Consider the following 20,188-nt stretch of genomic DNA (forward strand, 5'->3'; position numbering starts at 1 on the left):
TATCTGTATCTATACTGTCTTTCATCACCTAATCTGAAAAGCTAAACGTCTCTAAGAATTAGAAGGATAGGAAAATAATGGGCATGGCACCTGAAATCAATGTCCTAAACCTGCTAATAAATGTTTACTCAAAAAAGCAGGGTCCCTGGACAAATACAAATGAATTCAGTTTGGGTGTCCCTAGGATTTAGAGAGTTAACACCTCTCCCACTGAACTCTACATGAGCAGAGACTTTTTTTAAAGAAGAATAAATTTATTTATTTTTGGCTGCACTGGGTCTTCGTTGCTGTGCACGGGCTTTCGCTAGTTGTGGTGAGCGGGGTCTACTCTTCGTTGTGGTGCGCAGGCTGCTCATTGCAGTGGCTTCTCTTGTTGCGGAGCACGGGCTCTAGGCATGCGGGCTTCAGTAGTTGTGGCTCGTGGGCTCTAGAGCGCAGGCTCAGTAGTTGTGGCGCACAGGCTTAGTTGCTCTGTGGCATGTGGGATCTTCCCGGACTAGGGCTCAAACCTGTGTCCCCTGCACCGGCAGGTGGATTCATAACCACTGTGCCACCGGGGAAGTCCACGAGCAGAGGCTTTTAAGTGTCTTTTTTCCTCCACTGCAGTATTCCACGTCTAAAACACAGGCTAGAACCAACAAGTATTGGATGAATGAACAGAATATGCGTAAGGTCTTCTGTAGAAATGGATTAACATTGGTTACCCTATATTACTACTATTATCCAGCAGAGGAAATTTAGTTATCACTATTATGCTGAAAACTAAAGTTCCACTTTCCCCCATCCTCAATTCAATGCTGAAAACCTGATCAGAGAGAGATGACATTTACCTTCTCATTCATACATTAGAATAAGGTAGAATACGTTTATATGTGAATACATATACCACCACTGACACACATGAATACTCCCATATACATATATGTATATATATAATGAGTAGTGATAACTCCTCCTATATGTAGATAGAAAGATCTTTGGGTATAGAACTAGTCATGATTTTAAATACACTCAGGTAAGTGGTTTAGAACAAATATTAACGATTAGATTTTGATGCTAAACTTTAGAGAGGTTTTATACAAAGTTAAGCAGAACTTTTAAATCACTTAATCAGTTACCTTTCAAAGCACTAAGTAGCAATCCATATTTCTGAAGGATTCATTCACTGAATACAATCTATTCATGGGAACGTTTAGTGAACTAATCCTGAGGCCAAATATCAATGGTCCTCTGTATTTTAAGATGCAGTGAATTAGTAATGACTACTCTCTGGCTGTATCTTCGGTTGTGCTGAAATGAGATCCTTATCTTGGTAGAAATTTTCATATTCACAAATCATGAAGGAAAAGGCAGGGTGAGGCCCCCAGGCAGTGGCCGCAAATATCAGAGCATATTAAGAAGCATATGGAGAGCTGGTTAAAAATATAGATGCTTAGGTTCGTTCACCCCCAGAGATTCTGATTCAGCAAATATGGGGTCCAGCCTGGAATCTGCATTTTTACTAAGTACGTTAGATGATTCTGATGCAAAAGGTCCTTCTGAGTTATACTGGAGAAATCCTGGATGTGAATGGGACTGGTCATAAAATCCAGTTTTGATTTCAAAGGGGCATGGAGTATCTGTTAAATGTTACAATACATGATTGGACCTAAATACTTGAAAAACAGTGTTACTAACTTACCTAATTTAATTTTTTTTATCCACAGCTTCTTACTTTGAATTATTTTGTTTCTTTTTACTATTGTAGACTAATTTACACAAGGAACCAGAAGCTCTAAGGAGAGAATAGTTCAGATTGTAACCTATGTCTAAAATAAAAAACCCTAGGCATCTCCTTGCCATACTTTCAGAGTTTCCCCCCTTCTTGTACTGGATGGCTTCCAAGAGGCTTTGGGTCAGTCTCTTGGAAGGCTTCCAACAACTCAGGGGATTTGTAGCCCAAAATTGTCTCAATGAATCTATATTCTAAAATGGTCCAGGAAAGCTATGCTTTGGGGCATTCAGTCTCCATGAATTAAAATCCATGGTTCTGAGGTGTTTTTCACTGAATCGAAATGGAATATCTAATGTTTATTGGGTTGGGGTGGGAGTTGGGCAAAGCTGAAGAATGATCCCATTTCTATGACAGTACGACTGTGTGTATACTCATTCAACAAATATTTTTTGAACACCTAAGTGCTGGGATATATCTGTTGGCTTTTTTAAAAAATGCATTATTTTTATAATAAAAAGATAAGAAATACTATATAAGAAAACCCGTGGTTTTCCCCACATACATTTTACATGTATTATTATTCTGTCATTAGCAAAACTTTCACTAGAAAATTATGAGCCCATACTCTAAGTGAGAAAGATGTAGAGAGAACACTATATAAAACCAAGTGAGATAACTCTGAACAAAATTGCTCCAGAATTTAATTAAAGAATCTTCAGGTAGTCTGAATCACCCACAAACACAATATGAGAGTCTTAACTGATTAAGCATGTCTCTAGAAAATAAACTAATTCATCTGTCATTACCAATTTTCCCTGTCTGAGCTTCATTTTGATTCCCTTCTTTCAGTGTGTAAAACTAAGGAGAAATGAGCTGCTCTTCCTCTCTAAAGGACAACTTTTTTGAGTCTTAACTGAGAAACTCTTCTGGGTACATAAAAACATTTGGAAGATTGAGGGCATTTTTATTTGTGTTCTAAGGAAAAAATTAAATCATTGTGATAGTGAAAGATATTCATAACTGAATGTCAACCTTGCTTCCAGTACTTAAATAGAATTCCACCATAATCTGAGAACACTCGCCAAAGCCTCACGCAGGTATCTGAAACTATTAATCTAGAAAAATTAATCTAGTGGTCAATCAGACCTCAGTGTCTCCAAGAATGATTTGTGGATGCCACCTTAATGTTACTTTACCAGTGGGAACAGCAGTAATGAAGTGGGCAATTAATTTTTTAATAAGCCCTACTGTAATTCTGAAACAGGTGGTAAGCAAGAACCACATTTGGAAAAATACTAGTTTAACATTAGCTACCTACTTCTTAAGGATTACCATTCTAAAAACTTATCTATGTTTAGTTTCACTAGTCTCTTAAAATTTTATCATCTTAAAAGGTATTAATTTCTGCCATAGCCCATTTTACAAATATTACCATCCCCAGTTATTTATCAAGTTATGCAAAGCTTCATTTCAGAAATCTGATTCTTAATATAGATTTTATTTCCAGGGGAAAACTGGACAGTTTTAAGCTTATATACATCTAGGGGTGGAAGGATATTTTTCTCCTACAGGATATAGAAAAGTAACTATTAAGTATACCACTAATCTCTTACATAAGACAAAAATTAAATTAAATTCACACATATTTTGCCTTCTAAGTGTCTGTTCACTTTCTACATAGCAAAAAGTAAAACACTACCTATCAGAATGCTACTGGAATTACTATGCCTCTTTACCATTTAAATAATTCCCTACCCTTTCCCCTGAAAAGTCCCATTTACCAATACTCGCCACTACCTGCAAGGCTGCAAACATCATCATTTCTTCTTCGGTGCATTCAATTTCTTCCAAGAGAATAGCCCATTTGGCCTGCTCATAAAGCTGATTAATTCTGATTGCATCATACTGCAGCAAAAGAGATACAATTCTTTTGTAATATATTACCTTTTACATTAACAATAAGGAAAAAAGCTACCTATAGGGTTACGTATCCCTAAATATATCCACATCTAATTTTTCATTAAAAATGGCATTAAAATATGCCATAAGATTTTTACATATTCAGTATGAGAAGCAGATTCTGTATGTTATTTTCCAGGGAAAAAAACATTAGGTATTACAGACCTTAATAAAAGGAATTTAACTTGAAGACATTAAAGTAAGGTAGAACTGACTGTTTTTTCAGTATTGTTGTTGCAATTTACCACACTAACATGTCATAATCAGACAGTAAATTAATTGTTTCGGGGAACATCTTGCTCACTGTGGAAAAGCATACCCAGACAAAAGTGGCAGGTCCTTGGAAACAGTAATTATTTTAAGAATCCAAAATAGAGGGCATACACAAACACACATAAGCACACACACACACACATTTGTAGAAAAGATTTACTTAAATGTTACTGAATTATCCATTTAGTTACGTTAATAAAAATCAATTGTAATACTGTAACAATACTATCTTAGAATGGTAACAAAATACATAGCCCCCTCCCACCCCATGCAAATATAACTATGTTCCCAGAACAGCTTTGGCTTTACCAAAATTAGGTATGATATAGCCTAAAAAGGGATTTAAATGACTTTTTGTAATTCTACTATATACATTTTACTGTTGTATGAAGAATTATTTAAGCACATAATTTAAAATGATAAATATATACATTAAAATCTAGGCTATAATCCAGACATGAAAAGGATGAGAAGCAGATAAGAGAGGTCCCCTCAACCCGCAAGGATGACAAGAAAGCAAAAGACTCAAATCTCTGTGCCATGTGTTTTCTGGGGGAAAACATTCCAGATCTCTACAGCAAATTTAAATCTTATCAGAAAGGCAAAGTACTTCAGTAGCACAGATGATGCCAACCGTCTGATAGTAAAAACATATTACAATGTTTGGCTATTAAATTGAGAGAAATATAGACTTAAAAAGAATTTTTTTTGAAGCAACATCTTCTGGGATATATAATTATGTACAGTTGAAGAGAGATGTTAAAAAAAAAACACATAAACTAACTTTACCAATTCCGTAGTACCTAACTAGTTCCTTTAAAATACAAATCAACCAAAAATTCAATTATTTAACAAAAAGAAAAGGGTTTAGTTATGCTTCCAACTTACTAAAACAACAGACTACTTTAAAATACAGGTGCCTTTGTCCAAAGCTTTGAGTTTTTAATATTATTCAGGACTTGCTATATATATATCCAAACAATTCCTTACCCCACCAACTTCCAAAAAGCAAACAAAAAGGAACAAAAGAGATCCCTCTAAACCCTCGGTACCTTTGGATTCAAATCAAAAAAGCTGTAATACTTGAATCGGAGCAGCAAGGCCTCATTTTCCTTCACATCCTGTTCCATGAGAGATCTTGAAGAATCAAGCCACCTGGACAAATTAACAATAGTGTAACAGAGCAAGACAAAATTAATTCTACCTCTATGTGGATAAAGAAATTCTTAAATTGTATCTATACTTTAAAACTTACTCTTGGTTGGGCGGGATAAATTAGGAGGCTGGGATCAACATATACACACTACTATTTATAAAATAGATAACCAACAAGAACCTACTTTATAGCACAGGGAACTATATTCAATATTTTGTAATAACCTATAAGGGAAGAGAAGCTGAAGAAGACTATATATACATATATACATACACACACACACACACATATATACACACACACATATATATAAGTGAACCGCTGTGCCGTACAATTGAAACTAACACAATAGTATAAATTAACTATAACTTCAGTAAAAAAAAAAAACTTGTAAAGTAATTGGTAAACAGCAAAAAAACAAAACAAAACAAAAAACTTACCCTTGGTTGATTTTTGCTTTGTCAAGAAGGGCTTGAGGCTTGAACATTTTGGCCAAGATTTCCGGTGACGTTACTGGCTGACTGACAGCAAGTATACCAGGGTTGCCTTCTGACAAAGCACTGTCACCGAACCAAGCAGAAGTTGGTGACAAGGGGCTTCCATCATGAGCATCGTAAGTGGGGGTCATTGTTTTACTATAAAGTCCTGGGCTTGAATATATACTTCCTAATAAATAACATGAAAAACAGGTAGTAAGTATGAAGTATAGTTATCTTAGTTTTCAGTAATACATGCTATAATGATATAAAGCATACTGAGAAACACAAGCTTCATTCTGGAAGGAAAAGCTTTAGTACATTATTTCACCTCTCTTAAAAACAAGTGAAATTAACTTTACTTGTATAACATGTATAACAATAAGGTCAAAAAATATAACTAAGTTGGAAACTCTAGGGAAAAAATCAGTTCAATAGAGTTAGAATATAAGTTAAGGATATTGCTGAAGCAGATAGACCAACACTTTTGTTTTTTAATTGTGCCAAGGCTCACCTTTCAGAGGGCCAATGTAAAGAACATCAGTGCCTATAGAAAAGGAAAGAAAGGAATTCAGAAGGTAAAGAAAGGCAATAATAGAAGACAGAAACAAAGAATGAAAATGAAAAGAAAATGGGAAGAAGAAAATACAGATTTTTTCCTAATTGTGAATCATAAACTGAAGTAAATATTCCAAGTGTATTTAAGAGTAAAGAACCTTAGAAGCTATAATCTAAGTAAAACAAGTTTTGTCCAATTCAGAACAATGAGGTTGGGCCTCCCTGGTGGCACAGTGGTTAAGAGTCCGCCTGCCAATGCAGGGGACACGGGTTTGAGTCCTGGTTTGGGAAGATCCCACATGCCGCAGAACAACTGGGCTCATGTGCCACAGCTACTGAGCCTGCGCTCTGGAGCCCGCATGCTGCAACTACTGAAGCCCACGCACCTGGAGCCTGTGCTCCACAACAAGAGGCCACCGCAATGAGAAGCCCGTGCACCACAATGAGGAGTGGCCCCCGCTCACCGCAGCTAGAGAGCCCTTGCAGCAATGCAGCCCAATAAATAAATAAATATTTTTTTAAAAGTCATTAAAAAAAAAGGTTGTGCTCTAGTCATGTGTTAGTGACAAACATGTATACATTTATCACCCTTTGAAATCACTGTACCCTGTTTTAAGACGGCTCAATGTAACTGAATAAATTCACATAAATTAAGGGAATAATTTTCTCAGTGAATAGCTAAACTGGCTCCAACAGATTTACAAATAAAGTATTCGAGCAAAGGGATATATAAATATTGCCCTAGAAAGAGGCTAACAAGGTGCATTTTATAATTAAACCCCTGAAGCTGTAGAGATACTGTCTTTTTAATCTGCTTTCTCAAGTGTTAAAGTATGTAGTAGAGGCAACATTAAAAAAAATTGTTGAATTAGTCCACTGATGATCTATCCTCTGTCATTTAGACTACAAAAATTAAGGAGATTAAATTAAATTAAGACTTTAAAAAAATTCAGAATGACATTAAGTAAAAGCACCCCTTCAAAGTTCTAACTCTGTTAATATATTTTATCCTGTAGTCATAATTTTAAAAAAGAAAATGTGTAAATGGGTGTCACACTGTTAATGGATGATGTTAATGGAATGGCTGTTTTCCTTGCCTAATTTAGGAATATGCTTAGGAATTTCTCTCCTTTCATCTCTAATGACATACCACCCCCAAACACACAATGATAGAAACAATTACCTATGAAAAAGTGGTGGTAATGCTAGAGATTTTTCAAGTTGTCAAGATGGAGTCTAGGAAGAGAACACAAAGTGGAAAAAAAAAAAAAATCTCTTACTAGCCTCCAGGTATCTGATTTGATACCCCTAAATGTATTCTCCCAATGGATACTTAAAACAACTTGTAGAATGTGAACATTGTTAAATAAGCAACAAAGAAAGCTGTGAATGCTCCTTTTCAGCCTTCAAGGAAGAACACTGGGATATTTAGTTGTACCTTTAAAACCAAGAACCTTAAACTACAAGGGCATTTTCTGAAAGAGTTACTTATTAAAAGGGCTGAAAACATTACTCCAGCTCATCTGGGCCAAGAATAATTCTGCTATAGGGAGTATACATGTAAATGCGGTGTGGAAAAATAACATTACCTTCTAGGCAGAATCTTCTCATTGTTTATTTCAAAGATCTAGCAAACAAATCTTTTACTAAATATGTCAGAATACTGACTGAAAATTCATTCCTGGTATGAACTATAATTACTATTCAGAACTGAGTAAAGTCAGAATTGATTTATAAACTTCTTTATGAAGTTTCTAAAACAGAAAATATATTCCCCTACATTACACATCATTTAATAGAATCAGCCACCCAATCAATTCCCTTCCCTCTTATTTACCTATACTTTGTGTAATCTACACATCGTATCTGATCACTTCATTTTTCCCATTTGTTCTTTTTTGTTAGGCAACCTACAGTAATAACTCATTTAATGTTCCCAACAAACCTATTATTGTCATTTCAGAGGAGCAAACTGAGGCAAGGAGAAGTTAATATACATGTCCAATGTCAAGAGCTATTAAGTTGCAGAGCCAAACTGTAAATCAGCAGTCTGACTGCAGCTAGATACACCGCCTCCCAGGTACCGTAACTTATTTAAGCCATTCCCAGTTGGTGTGCATTTATTCATTTTAGCGTTTTATTATCGATGTCACCACTGCTATTGCAAACAGTGCCTTCCAATAAACAGTTCTGTACCTATTCCCCAATTCTAGCAGCATTGCTGGGTCAGAGGGTATGTGTGTTTAAGTCCCAGTTGAGTGATAATCCCAACCAGCCTGTATTCGTGATTGCCCAATTTAAGCCGTATCTGAAGCAGAAAACTAATACAGGGTAAGATGAAGTAGCAATAAAATATGAGTTTGCTGAACAACATGCAATGATAACTTAAAAACTATAAGGATGAGAAACAAAGACTTCAATAAGCACTACAGTCTTGGGACACCTACTATAAATATTAAAAACCCAATGTAACCTAATAGCTCCTGAGAGTATCCCTATATTTTAATACAGTAGAATCTGCCTCATAACTTCGTGATTATATACACATATATCCTTTTTAAAAAAATACTAAAGTATTTAATAACTTAAGAAAATTTTCCATCAAGGTATCTAGCTCATACCATACTTAGAAAACACATTACAGGTGAATTAAAAATATGAATATTGATATTACAGATAAATTAAAATATATAAATATGAAGTAATTATAAAAGTATTAAAAGGAAATATAGAAAATTTTCTGTAATATTTGTGAAGATTTTATTAACAGTGAAAACAGAGAACTACAAAATAAATGCCAGATTTGACTACATAAAAATGTAAGACTTCAGTATAGTAAAAAAGAGCACAGACAAACTTAAATACAGAATGCCAGTATAGGGAAAATACTTATCACATCAAAAGATTAGTATCACTAAAACAAAAACACAGATAAAATGGACAAAGTCCATAACTGAAAATTAAGAGAAGAAACAGGAATGGCTAATAAATACATGAAATATTATTCAACTATTGTTCACACTCAGTGTTTACCAGGGAAATAAAAAAGTAATTCTGAGATACCTGTCACACTGGCAAACATTTTGTAAAGATTTACAACATTCAGTATTGGGCAGAATGTCGGAAAAGGGGCACTTTCATATACCGTTGATGGGAGTGCAAAACCGTCGCCTTCATAACTCTTTCTCGGAGTACAGTCAACCCTTGAAGAATGTGCAACCACATTTGAACTGTGTGCGTCCACTTACATGTGGATTTTTTTCAATCCTAAATACTACAGTACTACGCGATCTGTGGTTGGTTGAGTCTGTGGATGTGGAACTTCGGGTATGGAGGGGTAACTACAGGTTATACACATATTTTCGATTTCCAAGAAGGTTGACCTCCCAACCCCACATTGTTCAAGGGTCAACTGTATGTCTGAATCTTGGAGAAACTTTCTGGAGTATATTTGACAGAAAAATTAGATACTAGTTAGCTAGAGAAACAGTTAAATGTAGTTCTTCTACATGGAAAAATTTGACACTATATACAAAGAAGTAGGGAGACCTCTACTCTGACACACAAAAAGATCACCAAAACATACTGGTCAATGAAAAAAACTCCTACTGCAGAACAAATATATAATATATATGTCTCTCATTAATGTTATGAAAACAAAACTAGACATGCAAGTAGATATAAAACATACAGAAAAGGTACTGGCAACTTGTACTCCAACTGTTTACAATACAGTTACACACAGTGATTAAGAAACGGCTACTTCTTGATAGGGAGTACCAAGGGAATAAACTGAAGTCAAATTTTCAGCTTTGGTTTAGTACATGTCCTATACTATGGTACTTTCATTTTTTATAATGAGGCTGTACTAATGTATAACTTTTGTAATTAAAAAATGATATAGGGGCTTCCCTGGTGGTGCAGTGGTTGAGGGTCTGCCTGCCAATGCGGGGGACATGGGTTCGGCCCCTGGTCTGGGAAGATCCCACATGCCATGGAGCGGCTGGGCCCGTGTGCCACAACGACTGAGCCTGCGCTCTGGAGCCTGTGAGCCACAACTGCTGAGCCCGTGTGCCACAACTACTGACGCCCATGTGCCTAGAGCATGTGCTGCACAACGAGAGAAGCCACCGCGGTGAGAAGCTGGTGCACCGCAATGAGGAGTAGCCCCCGTTTGCCACAACTAGAGAGAGCCCCCGCGCGCAACAACAAAGGCCCAACACAGCCAAAAATAATAAATCAATAATACAATAAATAAAGTTATTTAAAAAAATGATATAAAGTCCATTAGTATGTATCACTGAGTGAAAAAAAACACAAATTATAAATGCATGTATAACACGGTCCCACTTTCATCATTAAAAACAAAAACATAATTCTGTAATATTTTTACTACGAATTTTTACTATGAGCATGCATTACTTTTATAATTTTTTTTTTTGGCCACGTCGCACAGCTTGCAAGATCTCAATTCTCCAACCAGGGATTGAACCCGAGCCACAGCAGTTAAAGCCCAGAATCCTAACCACTAGGCCACCAGGGAACTCCCTTTGCTTTTACAATTAAAGAATCGTATTTAAAAAAATGTCTTGATGTTTAAAATGGCAAATTCCAGTTAGGAAAAATGGCATCCTGCATGGTGATTTTCCTGACAGTGCCAAGCAAGTTAAGTACTGAGTACTGATTACTTTCTCTATTACTTTAGGACCCAGACTTTTCCTTTGTCTAGCTGCTTTTAAGATTTCTTAGGAAAGTTTCTAATGAAGTAATTTTCTATTTCTATTTACATAATAAATCCTGAAATTGGTAGTCTGTAAGTCAGTACTATACAGTAAAGTTAATTCTTACTTGGAAAAATTGTTTCCCCCAAACATGGGATCAGGCTACTTAAATGGTTCCCTCGTCACAGGTATTTGGAGATTAGATATTTACCTAGTTACAGCTATGAAGTGGCAGAGGACTCAAGAGTGTATCACTTGAGTACAGTCTGTAAGCAAGGTATTTAAAAACTGAGAATTTTATCATAATTCTGTATAAGAGTTTGACTAAAGTCTGAGAATCATTAATTCACTCATGACGCTTTACCTCTTGAAACATTACTTTTAAAAAAAGCTTTGTTGAGGTATAATTTACACACCAATATTTTATCAAATGTTTGTATTAGAATTCATAAAATATTTACTTTAAATGTTATAATTGGAGAGATGATGTTACATGATGGTTAGAAACATGAGTGCTAGAGCCAGAGCAACCTGGATTTGAATCCTAGCTATGTCCCTAATTAGCTTTGTGACCTTGGGCAAATTACTTAACCCTTGTAATGTTCTTTCCTTGTAAGTAAAATGGGGATAATGCGCCACCAGAATCATAGGTGTTCTGTGAGGATAAAATGAAAGATAATGTATGTAATAAATAATAATCATCACTTATTGAATATATACACACATATATATAATTGTTAACCATGCTCACACTGAGATGGCTCACAATTCAAGAAGCACATGGGCACTAAGGGAAACAGAGCCTGTTTCCTCCTCAGTAAAATGAAAATTACACCTACTCCTTACCACACCCTGCAGTACAGGAACATCTGTGAAGCACTGAGCACAGTATCTGACACCCCGAAGATATCATAAACTGAGACATATGGACCTGTTGCTAGTTATTATGGGCACAACATGCAAGTGATCATATTTCTCAGTATTTGCTCCAATACTTGACTAACATGACTGATAAATCATAAAGTCATGCAAACTAGATATTTAATATTTGTTTTAAAAATTAATCACATGTTGGGGCTTCCCTGGTGGCACAGTGGTTAAGAATCCGCCTGCCAATGCAGGCGACGTGGGTTCAAGCCCTGGTCCGGGAAGATCCCACATGTCGCGGAGCAACTTAAGCCCGTGGGCCACAACTACTTAGCCTGTGCTCTAGAGCCCGAGAGCCACAACTACTGAGCCCGCGTGCCACAATTACTGAAGCCCGTGCGCCTAGAGCCCGTGCCCTGCAACAAGGGAAGCCACCGCAATGAGAAGCCCACACACAGCAACGAAGAGTAGCCCGCACTTGCCACAACTAGAGAAAGCTCACACGCAGCAACAAAGACCCAACGCAGTCAAAAATAAAATAAATTAAATAAATAAATTTTTAAAAAAATTAATCACGTTACTTTTCATGTGTATATGGGACTTCTTCTCTACAGATAATCAGTCTTCTACATGTCACTATCTTTGTGTACTTTCTTAGGATTTCACATCAGCTCAAATGTTTTTTTTAATTTATTTAACTTTTTTTTTTTTTGGCTGCATTGGGTCTTCACTGCTGCACGCAGGCTTTCTCTAGTTGCAGCAAGTGGGGGCTACTCTTAGTTAACGTGCGCAGGCTTCTCATTGCAGTGGCTTCTCTTGTTGCGGAGCACGGGCTCTAGGCACATGGACTTCAGTAGTTGTGGCACACAGGCTCAGTAGTTGTGGCTTGCAGGCTCTAGAGCACAGGCTCAGTAGTTGTGGCGTACGAGCTTAGTTGCTCCGCGGCATGCGGGATCTTCCCGGACCAGGGCTTGAACCCGGGTCTCCTGCATTGGCAGGCGGATTCTTAACCGCTGCGCCACCAGGGAAGTCCCAAATGTTTATTAAACTGCTTGAGTGTAGAAATGTTTTTAATTAAACTGCTTGGGTGTAGACAAAACCTTTTTTTTTTTTTTAAATTCTTTCACTGAAAACACAGTCACTTCACAGACACAAGAGAGCACACGCAGTGTATGATTCCATTCACAGGAGGTTTAAGAACTGGTAACACTATTCTGTGATGAGAGAGGCAAACAGTGGCTATTTGGGGAAAGGCATGCGAGAGGCCTTCTGGGGTGTCGGTATCATGCTATATGCTACATCAAGTTCTGGGCGGTTACAAGGTATATACATCTTCAAATATTCATCTGTAATTTAAAATCTGTTCATTTTACTGTATGTAACACCTCAATTTAAAACAAGAAAGAAAAGAAACCCATAGTTACTTACTCTTAAAAGATTTGGAGCTTTCCCTTGTCTTAATTCATTATCTTTTGTCTTCAAATTGTATTTTCTTAAAGCACTATATAAAAGCTCTCACTTGCAATTCTAAGACCAATCCTGACTGATTTCAACCACTCCAAAATCATCCCATAAATATACTTTTCTATGTAGTTCTTTGTCTTAAGAATTAAATGAGTTTCCATTTAAACTAAAAAAATAACTTAAAGCAGGGATTGTGTCTACTGTCAGATACCTTCATCTATATAGTCAAGTCTAAATCAGATTTTTTACCTTATTCTAATGACAGACACATTCTTTTATTCTCTTTCACCTCCTAATCTGTAGGCTTCTACCACTACTCTTTCCCCTCATTCCCTGCTCCACATTTTACTGGAATTAAATCTGATATTCTTTCTAAAATAACGATTTGTTCATTTTGTAACATATTCAGAAACCAATGACTCTACAATGCACTAGCCTATATATTCCTCAGCCTGACATTAAATACCCTCCAGTGTGATCCAGAAGTTCCTTGGAGGTCTCTCTCCCATGAATTGGCTCAAATGGTTTATTTACGCGTCTTGTACTTTTCTTTTGCCAGGATGTTCTTTGTTAATATCATTCTTTCTACCAGGATTGCCTTTTCTTCCCATCAAAATCCTAGCCACTGGAATCCTAGCTAATTCACAAACTTACCTCCCCAATCCCAAAACTGAATATACCCTATTTGGAATTGCTTTGTCTTCTGAATTCTTATAACATTATTTTCTGCCACACTCATTTAACATTGATGTATTACCTCCTTAAATACAGTACCTGTAATTGTGCTTTTCAACGAGCCTATAAACTACTTAAGAGTAAGGATTGTCTCATTTCTTGGTATCTCCCAAATGTAATCAGTACATGAGTAGTGACATAAAAGTTACAAGGTATGTGACCTTAGACATTCCTAAACTTACTGTGCCATAATATTTTCATCCTTATATGTGAGTAATAACATAATCCACCTCAATGGGTTGCAATGAGAATTAAATGAGTTTCCACGAGTAAAGTGTATGAAATAGGTCTGGGCATACATGACCTCTGTGTTCACTGTGTACTTTCATTACCATCATCATCACCCCAGAACTTAAAAAACCAGGAATGAACTGAATAGTAAAATTAGTTTACTTATTTGCTGCTGGGATCTATCCTAAGAAATGGATTTGTAAATGTGTGGCCAATGGAAACATGGGAAACTAATTTCCTGGGACTAAAGAACCATGTAATCTAATTAATTAGTCATCTAGCTTCTCAAAAGACACTGCCTACGTTCCTATTGCATGCCATATGCTGAGTTGGGTCCTGGTAACAAAAAGGTAAGAAACAGTCTCTTCATGCAGGGGCTCACGATTATTAGGGGAGAACATGTAGTATAATACCAAACACAGAAAAGTCTGGTGACTTATGACAGAAGGATAACCTAATTCAGGTCGGGGAGGTAACAGAAGGAAATCTGAGAAAGCTTCTTAAAGGAGCAACACCTTAAAGGGAAAAGAGAGGCACTAAGAGACCAGCATATGCAAAGCATAGAGACAGTTTTAAGTAACCTGATAAAACCAATAATGCCTTAACTAAATACTGGTGGTTTTCACAAAATACCCAAAAAATGGAACTAAATGCTAAAAAAAAAAAACTGTCCCATTTCCACAAAGCAAAGAACTGAGGCCAGTTAAGGTACTGTCTCCTTTTGACTCTTCCTGAGCAGAGAACCAGCTTTTCTTTTTATTGACGCGACTGCTACCACCTGACATGACGATCTGCACATAACAGACTCTGGTGATGATTTCAAGATTGAGGGAAAAGATGCTGAGGGAGAGTGTTCTTTAACTTGACCACTCTCCTGGCCTACACAGTCCATTTATCCCAATATCAAGAACACAGAGGGAGACCTACTGTATAGCACAGTATATACTCAATATTTTTTAATAACCTATAAGGGAAAAGAATCCGAAAAAGAATATACATATTCTTTTTCTGATTTACACACACACACACGTGTATGTGTGTATAAATGAATCACTGTGCTGTACACCTGAAACTAACACTATATTGTAAATCAACTATACTTCAATTAAACACATACACACACACAGAGGCATACAGTCCATGGTTCTCACACTGAGCCCATGCTTAGTCAAAGCCTTACCAGATCCAGGAGTGATAAGAGGCCCCTCTAATTCAAGTGCCTCATCTTCAGACTGGTCATCTAGCTTTTTCTTTTTTTTCTTTGTTGGATCTCTGGGTTTTTTCAATAGAGAAAGCTCTTCAGGGTGTCTGATATCTGTTAAAATAAAATAACATTATTTTACTAGCATAACAGAAAATTTAAACACATCACACTTGGTAAATCTGTTAATCCATTCAAGAAAAGAATTTGTAATTTCCTTCTGTGTATGTGTGTGTGTTTTGCCAGATACTAATGCTATGCAAAAGGTTGGAGTATGACACTTTTAAAGACAATATACCAAAGCACTCTTAATTCATAACTATCCAATAAATGTAGTTACCTCAAAGTGGAAAGATAATAATCTACTAGGGTACAGAAAGAAAATACTGGAACTCTTATTTACATATTTTTAAATACAAAACTGTAAGAAATTAAGGTTTATATTATATGGTAGCCCTCATTCATTCTGTATGCCATAAGTTAACACAAGATATGTGAAGTAAATGTAAAGAAAATATTTTCCCATCATTACCAAATCTCAAAATTTTAGTCGACTCAAACTTTTCTACCTTGATATCAAATGGCTACAAGTTTTTGTGTTTATTCTATTCGTTTTCATGTGAAGAACCTGATGAGAAGCAAAATGGTTACAGGAAAGTAACAAAAAGAATTAAAATGACCCAAATAAGTATAAATATCACATTACATATTATATACCATGTTCATAAATTGCAAGAATGGTTAAGAAGTCAGTTCCCCCAAAACTTAGCTAAAGATTCAATGGAATTCTAATCAAAATTCCAGCTTACTCTTTTGAACAAGTTGATTGTAGAATCGTTCTCATTTCCTTATAAATTTTATAAGTCAAAGCAATTTAAAATAAAGCTGGAAGACTTATACCACCTGATTTTAAGACATCATAAAACTACAGCAATTAAAACAGTGCAATTACTGGCTAAATGATAAGACGTATGAATGAATGGAATAGAAGAGAGGACCCAGAAACAAACCCAGATACAGGCGGTCAATTATTTTGGACAAAGGCGTCACAGCAATTCAAGGGAAAAGGGAAATCTCTTCAATAAACAGTGCTAAACAAGAGATTCATGTATTTTTCTAAAAGAACGTTAGCCCTCACCTAACACAATGGGCAAAAATTAATTCTAAATGTATCATAGACCTAAAAGAAAATTTAAGTAGACAAAGATTTCTTAGACAGGACACCCACATCCCCCCATAAAAAAACTGCCCTTTACTACAAGAAAACACCACCACCACCACCCTGCTCCTTGAAAGACTGTTAAGAAAACAAAAGGCAAGCTGTGTATTGGGACAAAATATTCACAAAATATGCATATCTGACAAAGGAGTTGTATCCAAAATACATAAAGAACCCATACAACTCAATAATAAGCAGACCAGTGGGCTAAAGAGTTGGACAAGCACTTCACCAAAGAATACATAAGAATAAACAAGAAGCATATGCGAAGATGCTCAACATTACTGGTCAGGGAAGTGCAAATTAAAACAACACAAAACACATATACACCCATCAGAGTGGCCAACATTAATAAAACTGATAATACCCAGTGTTGGTGAGGATGTGGAAGAACTGGAACTCTCATAACCAGCTGTTGGGAATGTGAAATGAGAATTTCTGAAAACACTTAGGCAGTTCCTTATAAAGTTAAACATATACAACTCAGACACTCCACTCCTAGTTGTTTACTTAAGACAATGAAAAGCATATTTGTAAGCTTTACTCACAAAAGCCAAAACTGGAAATAACCCAGCTGGATAAACAAAATGTGATCCTTTCATATCAGCGGAATACTAGTCTTACAATGTAACACAACTCATCAGTAAAAAGAAACAAACTATTAATACATGCAATAACCTGAATGCATCTCAAAATCATTATCTAAGTGGAAGAAGCCAATTAGAAAAGGGTATATACTGCATGATTCCATTCACAATATTCCAGAAAATGATAACAAATCTATAGTGACAGAGCAGAGCAATGACTGTTAGGCTAGAGTTTGAGAGCTAATGGAAATGTTCTATATCCTGATTGTGGTAGTTTCAGAGATGTAAGCTTCTGTCAAAACTCATCCAACTGTACACTTTAAATGGGTGCAGTTTATTGTACATCAATTATACCAAAATAAAGTTAATTAAAAAATAAAGAGGGTAAGGAGAGGGAGAGCAAAGAAAAACAGTAAAAGAAAAAAGCAGCAAAAAAAAGAAGCACCAGGTCGTATCTCACAGTGTTTGGTGACACTACCCCATATGTCACAGACAACAAAATCCAAGTCGCTGCATAACTTGTAATGATGCAGACTGCTAAGTCACTGGATCGGAATTCGACAGGGGGTAGTTTGTACCTTCAGGAACCCACAGTACTCACTAGATTCAATCCAGCGTCACAAATTCAGGAAGCTTTTTATCAGTAGGGGAACTCAAACTAGGGCGGACCACGCCTGCTGCAGCGCTGATGGGGCACAATTTGAGGCAGAGGCACACGGCCAAACTACCTGGATCTCAGCTCCACTATTTACGAGCTGTATGACTTGCGCAAGCTACTTATTAGCCTGCCAGCATCCAAGTTTCCTCAGCTGTAAAATGAGACTAATACTACCGCAGGAGGTTTTTTGTGAAAATTCAATGATTAATATGGGTAAAGTTTCTTGCACAGGGCCTGACAAGTACTTTGTAAGTATTAATGGATTTTTCCTAATTTTAAAAAGTATACAATTATGGTATAAATTTGGAAATTATGAAAAAGTATAAGACATGTAAAATCTGTTCTTGAAAAATGGAATATGACTATGTGAATCAGTGATCATTTTAATAGATGTATAAAATTGTATTAATATAACATAATTTAACCATTCTTCTAATACTGTGCCCATTATAAATAATGGTTCTACAAACATCTATCTATATACATATTTTTCCACATTTTATTTCTTTAGAAATTCACTGGAATAGAATTACTGGATCAAAGGTTATAATAATTTTAAGGCAAAAATGGAGGAAGATGGGCACTTGTGTTATTTTTTAAGGCTTTACTTTTAAAACAGTATGTTTATCTCCTTGTTTTAATTTACATTTCTTTGATTAATACTGATGTTGTACACTTCCTCATGGGTTTTTAGCCATTTATATTATTTCCTTCCTTCACTCATTTTTCTATTAGATTTCTTCAAAGTTAAATTGCATATAAAGATTAACATGGTAGCAATCACTGAAAACCACACTGAACTTTCTTTTTAATTTTATTTTATATATATCTTGTACCATGTTTAAAAAAGAAATTCAAATAAATCTTTTAATAACTATATGGATTTTTTGTTTCTCTGTTGGTTATTTGATTTTTACTGTTAGGAACACTCTGGTACACATTAGGTTTTTGTTTTGTTCTGTATATTTTTTTTTATAAGTTGAGTCTTATTTTTTTAATATTAATTTATTTATTTAGGCTGCACCGGGTCTTAGTTGTGGCACACGGGATCTTCGTTTCAGCATGAGGGATCTTTAGTTGCAGCATGTGGACTCTTAGTTGCAGCATGCATGTGGGATCTAGTTTCCCGACCAGGGATCGAACCCGGGCCCCGTGCATTGGGACCACAGAGTCTTACTCACTGGACCACCAGGCAAGTCCCTTGTTCTGTATTTTACATGCAGTTTTGGGGGGAATATTATTCTGAAACATGAAAATGGAATCAGCAGTAAAATTGTCCTCAACAAATACTTTAGCAGAGAATAGGTGAACGTAACTGCTCCTTACTTATTAATAAATTAATAAATTTGGGCTAAGTACGTCTTAGGTACTAAACAGCAGAAATCACGATAAAAATAAATTCTTAAATTCTGTCACTTTCTTAAAAGCTTCCCTGGCATGTCTTTTCCAAGTTAAAAATAGGACAGCATATTCTTTAGCTAAAGTTACAAAATTATGGGACTTCCCTGGTGGTCCAGTGGGTAAGACTCCCCGCTCCCAATGCAGGGGGCCCAGGTTTGATCCCTGATCCGGGAACTAGATCCTGCATGCATGCCACAACTAAGAGTCTGCATGTCGCAACTAAAGATCCCTCATGCCGCAACTAAGACTAGCGCTGCATGCATGCATGAATAAATAAAGTTACAAAATTAAAAATCACAGATTTTCTTCGGTCTTGTACATTCAGGTTGAGATAGGCTGGGACCTGGTACCCTTTACCAGAGTGCTTGCACCTGGACAAATGTCGGCTGAAGCAACAGAATACATAGAAACTATAAGGGACTAAAAATAGCTGCATGCATGTGCAGTTAGGGCAATTATGAACAATAAGATACAAAAAGGCCACAAACCAACTGCCATTCTGGAGGTGTTGGGAAGCAAAACTAGGGTACTGAGCATGATCCCTACACACAGCACCAAGGGGTGGGCAGACCATCTAAGCCGTGGCTCCAGCACAGCCCACCAACCTGCCCCCACCCTCACCCCATTTAAGGGACCAGCCCGCCCTCCTCAGAGAGCCAGGAAGGGAAACTGTCGCTTGTTTCTGCTCTCTTGTGCTGCAGCACAAGCCCCAGTAAAGCCTTGCTGAATTCCTTGTCTGGCCTTTTATTGATTTCTATTGATTAAAGAGTCCAAGGGCACAAGTCGGTAACAAAGTTAACCCATTTACCCTCAAAAGTAACTTTTGGGGTTTGAATCAGTAGCGCTAATTTCTATCATTATGTAGATTCAGAAACTCAGAAGGTATTTCAAGCATGTCTTTTGAGCCATATTTATCTAATTAGCAGAAGTGAATCATCATTCCCTAGGCTACTTTTAAAAGAAACAAG

General features: G+C 36.4%; 1 protein-coding gene across 1 annotated transcript in view; it reads right to left on the bottom strand.

The window, feature by feature from the left end:
• The window catches only part of FERMT2 (FERM domain containing kindlin 2), a 70,692-nt gene that overhangs the window by 15,305 nt on the left and 35,199 nt on the right, over positions 1-20,188 (bottom strand). The window contains exons 3-6 of the mRNA XM_022570548.3: positions 15,335-15,469; positions 5,543-5,768; positions 4,999-5,101; positions 3,512-3,619 (exon numbers count right to left, since the gene is read on the bottom strand). Coding sequence (XP_022426256.1) covers positions 3,512-3,619; positions 4,999-5,101; positions 5,543-5,768; positions 15,335-15,469 — 572 coding nt within the window. The remainder of the gene's footprint in view (positions 1-3,511; positions 3,620-4,998; positions 5,102-5,542; positions 5,769-15,334; positions 15,470-20,188) is intronic.

Source organism: Delphinapterus leucas, chromosome 2 (assembly GCF_059928025.1).
Source record: "Delphinapterus leucas isolate spDelLeu-1000000601 "Yukka" chromosome 2, BTC_Dleu_Yukka2, whole genome shotgun sequence".
Classification (NCBI taxonomy): domain Eukaryota; kingdom Metazoa; phylum Chordata; class Mammalia; order Artiodactyla; family Monodontidae; genus Delphinapterus; species Delphinapterus leucas.